At 46.7% G+C, this 8659-nt stretch overlaps 1 protein-coding gene across 1 annotated transcript in view; it reads left to right on the forward strand.

Annotated features, from left to right (window-relative positions):
• The window catches only part of Tll2 (tolloid like 2), a 109527-nt gene extending 105124 nt beyond the window's left edge, over positions 1–4403 (forward strand). Inside the window, exon 21 of the mRNA XM_050149630.1 lies at positions 1322–4403. Within this exon, the coding sequence (XP_050005587.1) occupies positions 1322–1456 (135 nt within the window). The 3' untranslated portion in view covers positions 1457–4403. The remainder of the gene's footprint in view (positions 1–1321) is intronic.
• Positions 4404–8659: the final 4256 nt, after the last annotated feature.

Here is an 8659-nt window from a genome sequence, read left to right on the forward strand (position 1 = left end):
CCTGATGCACTGCCTTTGATAAAATTTCTGGAACCAAGGAGTCCATGGAGAGGAGCCCCTTGGAGATCTTAATTAGCAGGAAGTTGCCTCTGGCATCCCTAGGATCTGGGCAGGCAGTGGCCTTGGCATCTGGCTCAAATGCCATTCCAGATGACCTGGCACAAGTCTCTTGACAAGCACAGCAGCTCCCCCCACTTGTTGGCCGTGACAGAATGTAGACCTGAACAATGGTTTCCGTTCCAGGTTTCCTGACAGATGCATCACAGCATTAAAAATCACAGAGCAGGAGGGCCACAGAGCAAGCTTCACAGTCAGAAACGCCCGAGTGTGGATCCTGCTAACCTGTGTGACGCAGCATCCTTACACGTAAACTGGAGTCAGTGCCTGCCTTATTACACACTTGTGAAGTTGGCATTAGATGAGATCCAGATGAGGTTAGCACAGTGTCAGGCCTGCCTGTGCCCTGATAGCACATAGATGCTGTGTGTGCTACGTGTCTAGGCTCAGCTTTGTAAAGCAGGGCTCAAGGAATCTTCCTTTGACAAGTGTCGTTGGGCTGCCCTAGATTGGGAGCCACCTTTTTGGGGTAACTACGGTCACAATCCTAGCTGTGGCAGGTACCTACGTTCCAGGGTAGGGGCATGAGGATTAGAAAAGTAGGAGGAACAGAAAGAATAAGAAATAAGAAAGAAACACAGACATAGGATAGTTCCGGAGGACAGCTCAGTGCATGCTACATGCCGAGTTCTGAGTCCACCCATGTTTAATTTTTCTATACACTTTTATACCCCAATACAATGGGGAGGGGGCCAGGGAGAAGGCAAAAGAACAGTTGCTTGATTCAATACTTGAAACATCAAGCCATTAATTCTCGAGAAAAGCATTCTCTTGTTTAGGCAGTGAACCTGCCCTAGACCAAGTATCCTGAAGGCAGCTACTCCCTAAGTCAAGCCTTCTAATACAAAAGAAGAAGCAGAAATATGCTTGAATTCTCTGACTTTGGTCAGGGTGGAAAGGATCTACCTCTATGGGCCATCTTAATGTCCAAAACACCAAGTAACCACACACTAGGTCAGGGTGCATAGCCACAGTTGTTGTCAACAACTTTGGGCAAGCTGAAACTCTCTGGCCTGGAGACAAGGTGGAATAGGGTCACATTTTGGGGCCTCCACAGACAAGGAGCCTGCTTAAATGCCCACCAGAGCTTCTGGTGACCTCCTGGCAGCCATGGCCACCCTTGGACACCATCTCAGTACACCCTCCTCTACATCCCAACAATAACAGACTGACCTAATCTAGCTTTCCTTTTCCTTGTCCTCAGCCATTAGAGGAAATCTACTCTGCAGGGGATTCTCTGATGATCCGGTTCCACACGGACGACACCATCAACAAGAAAGGCTTTCATGCCCAATACACCAGCACCAAGTTCCAGGATGCCCTGCACATGAGGAAATAGCGTCAGGGTCCTGGGAAGACAGAGCCTAAGGCTGCTTTAAATATCTGTGAATGAGTATCCCCCAGTGTACAGTATTTTTCTCAACAACAAAAACTCAAACTACATCCTTGAAACTAGATATCTGGGTGAAAGTACCTGCCTTTGGCCTCTAGGAAGAGAACCAGTGTCCTGTTGGTTCCGGCTGCAGTGTTAGGGACTGCAGCTTCTAAGGAGGCTAAAATTTGAAGTTAGCGACCAAGCCAGCCGTGCTTCTTCATACTCGTTCTCCAACCCTTGCTCCCATGGGGCAAAAGGCCAGCCTGGGCTACCCCTTCCTCAACTCTGGACTGGCTTCCCTAGGTGACAGGCAACATGAGCCTATTCTGCTGATGTGGCTGCCTCCTGTCTGCACTGGGCATCGAGGATAAAAACGTGGCAGTGGCTAAATTGTTCCAGGAGTGGCTGAAAGATTTTACTTAGCCCTTCCAGAGTCAAGCCAATCAGGAAACATGAGACTACGGACACAAATTTAAAGAGGCATCCCAGTGCACAGAGAGAGAGAGAGGAGGCTTAGCCTGGGAACCAGCATCATGGAGTTGGAAGACCTCAAGTCCTTTCCTGCCACTGGCCGTACTTGCCTCCTCTAGGGTGCTCCTATCATTAATCTCCATTCACGAGAGAGAATCCGTGGCCACTCCCAGGAGAACGCTCGCTGGTGAGCACCCCAGGTTGCTGAGATGTCGCTCAGAGGCTGAGAGGATGCCACCTGTGCTGGGGTTCCCACTGGCTCCCAAGCACCCCCCAACTGTGGAGGTACTTGCTCTAGTGAGCCTCGACCCTTGGACAGCCAACTCAAACAACATCCGCAAGACTTGCCAAGTCATCTCAGGAACAATCTAGGTCTCGTTAGGTGAAAACTAGTAATTCCAAGTTATGTAAGTGTCACCATCTTCTGGAACAAGTCAGCCTGTGGAGTGCTTCATGTCACCAGGTTAAAGAGTGCACTGGCAACTTTGCTGCAATTAAGCAGGACGCGGCCATCAACCTGCGGGCGGGATTCTCAACACTCCAGCACTTATTCTAGAGAAGTGTAGAGGGTGATGTTTACATAATTTTAGCACCTCAAGGTATAGTTGAAATAGTGAGGTAATTTTGAATGGCATTTCATTAAGGCATCTCTGGGCATTATGAGCTAAGAGCTGTGGTATGTTAGCTTTATGAGAGCATTTATGTTGGAATACTTTTAAACTATTGTTTACACAACCGCAAGTCCTGTTGGGTTGGCACAGGAGAGTGATTCCGTTAGAGGCGGCGTAGCTCCCGAGCACACGAATCCCTTTATGATGGGCCAGCATCTTAAACGAAGTGTTTGTGAAAGCTGAAGGTTTCTCTTTCTTAAAGAGGTCGCAGTATTACAATCTGATACCCGATTGAAAGATTGCTGGGAGCAAAAACTAGAATGAAACAAAGACAGGGGAAAGAAACGCTTGGGAGTATTTTGTTCTTAAACCAGAAAAAAGTATTATTATTATTATTAATAATATATGTCTGTATATATGTATCTATGTATGTAAGGATCAGCTATCCAAGCCTTAATCAGGGCAGCATGACAGTGCCAAGGCACTGGCTGTGGCTTGTCATCAAATCCGGTGCTGGCCCCACACGTTACCCTCTCCCTTCGAAACCGAGAGCTCTTCCAGCTCCTCTTGACCCCGGACTGAGGCTCGGCCTCCTTTATAGGACCTGATTGCTGGCACACCCACCCAGGGAGAGTTTTATTCCATTGCAAAAGAGACAGCTTATCCCATTGTTCCAGACCGATCAGCCCACTGTGGTAGATTCCACTTCTCTGGTGTGTGTGTGTTTAGGTTTTATTTTTGTCTCGTTTTGTCTCTCAAGGGTGGAACAGAAATCAGGAGGCATAAGGTATCTGTCACCAACCTCATTCCACAGAGATAAAAATTTTGTATTTTTAACCTTTAGAAGTCTAAATGAGATTGACAAACTCCATGGAAAATGGGAGTTGGGGAGAGCTGGGGTTTGTCGCCTTGGAGACACACGAATAATGCTTTTAGTGTGTGTGATTTCACGAGCACGCAGCTCCAGCAGAGGCCAACCTGGAGCAATGCGGCTCTCATGGAAGCCCTGATGTAGGCCTGTGAGTGACAGATTCCCAGAAGACAGTCTCTGGTTCAACAAGGGCTGTTGGGGGCCCCTTCTCTGGAATCCACACATGACACAGGTCCTGCAAAGAACCATAGGCTGGCTTCCAAGAATGGTTCACTCTGCAGAAGGACCCAGGTACCCCCACTTTGGCCCTTCCGATTGCTCAGTGGCCTTGCTGAAAATGTCCCTGGGTATGCATGGATAAAGGGGCTCAAGGATAACCCTTTATTTTGCCCTCCCTTTTGTCTGGGACCAAGCCTGTGGGTGTCCTGGAGCTCTAAGACCCAAGAACTGCCTCTGCAATGAACGACTTAAGGAAGTATTTGGAACTTGGGTCTCTGGCACTAATTCCAGTGTACTCTGAATTAGCAGAAGCTAGAACCTGTACCTCAGGGTGGAAGACTCCAAACAGCTGAGATGAGGCTATGCATTGAGTCACTATTTTCTCTAAAGTTTCTCTCTCAGAGGTCCCCGCTACACAGTCATAAGTTACTCAGCCTGTTTAGATAATTCTCTAAACACAGTTAACCCGCAAATTCATGTAAGAGCAAGCCGTCAGTTTGGCCCCTTTGCAGCTCTTTGGAGTTCTTGAAGTTTTTTGTTCATGGAGTTTGGGAAGAGAGGGTCCTTTAGCATCCATGGATGTTTTTGAAGTTTGCTTTGAGGATTGTGATCAAACTTCTGATCAGTAACCCCGAAAATCTAAAAAGGTTTTTAAAAAGTGTTATCCATACATATAAGTGTATTTTTTTTATTTTGAGTAACTTTACATTTCATGTAAAATGTCAGTTGGTAAGAACATGGGGAGATGGTAATCCATGTCTAAAAATGATGGTTTCATTAAAAAATGTGGATTTGCCTCTGTGTTCTGAGTTTGTGTTACTGGTTTAGACAACATTGGCTTTTTAAAAATATATTTATTTTTATTCTGTGTTTGAGTGTTTGCCTACATGTATGTATGTATATGAAGACATATGATTTCCTGGAATGGGAATTACAGAGATAGATGAACCACCATGTAGGTAATGGGCACTGAACCCAGGTCCTTGTCCAGAGCAGCAGATGCTCTTAACCGTTGAGCCACCTCTCCAGTCTCTGTTACCGACAGTTTAGAGAACATTTGGAAAAATCAGAACAAGTCCACTATGAAATGAAACCCTGACCCTCATGTGATATCAGGGGGAAAGCCAAACCCTGGCCGCTGGGTGGTTATATCAGGGGGTGAGCCAAACCTGACTCTATTGTCCTCTCTTGGTGGCTTTGATGAAGTGATTAGATTATTTATTGTAATTCTTTTTGTTAGCAACTCACTGTTTTGTGTGCTTGTATATTTGTAGTGCATGTTCTTGTGTGTGTGTGTGTGTGTGTGTGTTGTGCGTGTGTGCTTGTTTGTATGTGCATGTATGGAGGTTAGGGGTTAATGTTGCTATGGTATTGGCCTCTATCTCTCCACACCATAGTTTTTGAGGGGGAGTCTCTTAATTGAATCTGGGGTTAATCAGTTCAGCTAGGCTGACTGGCCAGTGCGTTCCAGGGATGTAGGGACATCCTGCCTCCCCCCCGTCCCTTCAGTGCTTGGCAGGTGCACTACTGACTGAGCTGTCTTTCCAGCCCTACTGTTTTAAGAGGCAAACTCACGACTGAAATCATAAGCTATTGAAAGCAGCCTCAGCGCTGAGAGACTAGTTCTCAAGATGCAAGGACAGAAAGCTGGAGGGTGGCCGTGGACTGCTGGGTGTGTTGTTCACTGCGGTAGCCACAGCCCTGTCTCACACAGAGTGTCCTCAGCACCTTTCATGCAGCCATGCCTTGTGCTGATTCGGATGCCATGTTGCCCATACAATGGCTAGCTTTCTCTCTCTCTCTCTCTCTCTCTCTCTCTCTCTCTCTCTCTCTCTGTGTGTGTGTGTGTGTGTGTGTATGGTGTGTCTCTGTCCACAGAGGTCAGAAGAAGATGTAGGATTCCCATTCCCTGGAGCCGTAGTTACAGCAGTTGGGAGCTGTCTAAAGGGAATGCTAGGAACTGAGCTCCAGACCTCGGCAAGAGCGGTGCGTGATCTCAACTACTGAGCCGTCTCTCAGCCCTGTCGCTGTCTCTCCAGTCCTGTCACCCATTGTTTCTAATAAACTGCCAGCTGCCAGAGCGCCGAACTCTCACACCAGCTTGTGACTTCTTTGCTGCGTAGTTAAAGGGACAGAAAATAAAGACAAAGAGAAGGGAGGCTCGAGCCACGTGCCATGTGCAGGAGACAGAAGCGTCACAGCTGAGGGCTTGGCTACTCCCCTGACCATACATGGCGTGGCAAGGGCTTTCCTGGGACTATCTCTAGCCCTGCCTCTGCAGCATTCCCAGCTGGTGTCCTACAAATGGGAGACACTGGCCCACAGTGCCAGTGACAGAGAAGCTTGCCAAGGGAGCCTGGTAGAGATGGTGAGTAGGAGCCAGAGTCTTTCTCAGCTGGACGGCTGGTCTCTTGGTTCAATACCTATAAATGTACCTTTGTACAAAGTTCTGGAGCTTGGTTTTCAATTTTTCCCCTAGGTACAAAATGCTAATGGAAAATGGCATCATATAGGTGCTGATCTCAACTTTTACCTGATGTGAAGGTTTTCTTGTTCAGCCTTCCACATAACCAAGATGCAGGGGAGGTCTGTGTTTCCTGGTGGAAGGCTTGGGTTTGGATCAGCAGTCTCGTCTTTACTTGTTCAGTCTTCTGCCTGCTGCTTTCTCAGCAGTGTGGACCAGAAGCTCTCACCTTTCTTACTGATGTGTGGTGCATATTTGGTGTGACTTGGCCAGGGGAAGTTTGTTCAACCAGGAAGGAAATCAGGAGGCTTCTAGGGTTTCTTTTTTTTAATGTGTGCAAGTTCTAGACTTTATAGATGAGTATATCTATATCTATATCTATATCTATATCTATATCTATATCTATATCTATATCTATATCTATATCTATATACTGTGTGTATATACACACAGATGTATGAGTAATTTTATGATCATAAATGTTACACACACACATATATATGAGTGTATATACAAACAAATACATGGTCATAAATGTTATGGGCACACACACATTGACTTGAAAGGAGAAGAGAAACTGAGAGTGGTGATAGGGGAAGATAGTAGGGTGGCAGGGGCATGCTTAAAGTATATTACATATTTATATGAAAATGGCCTTGAATTTAATATATAACTTAAAAGTATGTAAAAGTATATAACATATAATAAATATTATGTACAACTTAAAAGTTAAGATGGCTTTGGTTATAAACAGTTTATAATCTCTAATTATTGTTATTTTACTTATTTTAGGAGGAAAAACAGATAGAAGCCAAACTCTTGCCAAGCTGTGCTTATTTAAGGCCTCATTGCTGGAAATTAGATTTGTTCCAGCAGGGTGTCTCAGATGGGTTGAGTTGAGATCAGAGATCAACTCTTCCATTAATACGATACTTTTGCAGTCATTCTGAACCAAGATCAGCTATTGAAGGGTGTACTACAGTGGTTTGTGTACAGGAACTTCTCTGGCTCAGGGCCACTAAAACTTGTGAAGTCTTCTGAAAATACCCAGGTGACCGCCAATGGACGAGTGACTAAGGGAACGGTGGCGCTCTTATGCTAGGTAGTATTCAGTGTGTGTGTGTGTGTGTGTGTGTGTGTGTGCGTGTGTGTGTGTGTATACATGTGTACGCACGTGATATTCCTGACTGATTACTGTCCAGCCCTTACAGAGGAGATCCTGAGGTTTACCTCAACCTTGAGGGGTTGGAGGACTTTATGCTGAAGGAGGCATGTCAACCACAACTATTGCAGATCTCACTAGAATTTAAAGAGAAGTGATAGGAAGTCATGGGAGTTGGGGGACCCTGTGAATATTCACCACTGACCTCCAGAAGGAAGTGCACCTTGGTCTAGGTTTCCACACCTGGGCTGCAGGGTTATGAGACGTCAGCAGAGCAGAGTTAATGGCAGTGACTGACTTGTTCTCTCCCCCTGCCAATGGCATTAAACCCATGAGGGATACTCAGCCTCAGAAGGGTCAGGGCCTTCAGACACATTCTATGGCTGTGACGCAGGTCCGCAGTTCAGTTTCTTTGGCTGTGGCTGCTTGACACTGACAAACCCATCCCACCCGGAACATCTGCAGGTTGGAAGGAGCTGCCACAGACAATGCATCCCTTGGGCTTTTCCTGGGAAGTGGGGAGGACAAGCCACAGTATCCCATTTCCAGAATGGAAAAAACGAGCCTGGCAGGATAAAGGGGCTGTGGGGATATGGAGACCAGAAAATTTGTCTTCTCCAAGATCACATAACTTCGAAGTGGCAAAGCCTGTACCCAAATCTAGATGGAGTGGCTCAGAGCCCAGGGTTGCTTCACCCCACCCAGCTGCATCTCTAGAGGGCACCGTGCCCTCCTTTCCTCTCCATGACAGCATGGCACTGTGTTTCCACAAAATATGAAAGTCTTTCTGAAATTGGCCAAAATCTTCGTCATCTGGATGTTGATAAACAATGCATGCAAAAGGCCCACTTGTTGCTCGCAGCCCTCTTCTTCCATCTCTCCCAAAGGAAGCTTTGTCTATGGCCCCCTGACATCATCACTGATGAGCTAAGTCTGTGCAGCTGCACACACCATAGCAATCAGAGAGTGCCCTTGGGGCACCTGTAGCCTCGGGTAGTGTCAGCATCAAGGCAGTGCTTGGAGCCCTTGGGCAAGGAGACCCTGATCTGAGAGTCCCAGATGCCACCCCAGCTCTAGTAGCTCAGAAGAGGGGTACTGACTCAGCTGCAGAAACTGAGGGGTTGCTGGGAAGCCCTGAGGGGTGGTGGTAGGGAAATGTCACCAGTGGACGCGGTTCTGGTGATAGCTGGCTTAACTGTGTGATGACCTATACACAGGCTTGGGAGATGTGGCAGAGCAGTGGGTAAAGTCACTGTTGTGACGTGTGAGGGGCTGTCTCTAAAGGATGTACCTTTAGGGTGGAGTCAGGGTAGTATAGGTTACACGCTCTTAAAACACTTTATATTCTCCAAGGCTTTCCCCATTCTTT

Source organism: Alexandromys fortis, unplaced genomic scaffold, assembly GCF_014885135.2.
Source record: "Alexandromys fortis isolate MF-2015 unplaced genomic scaffold, M_Fortis_MF-2015_v1.1 scaffold_16, whole genome shotgun sequence".
NCBI lineage: Eukaryota > Metazoa > Chordata > Mammalia > Rodentia > Cricetidae > Alexandromys > Alexandromys fortis.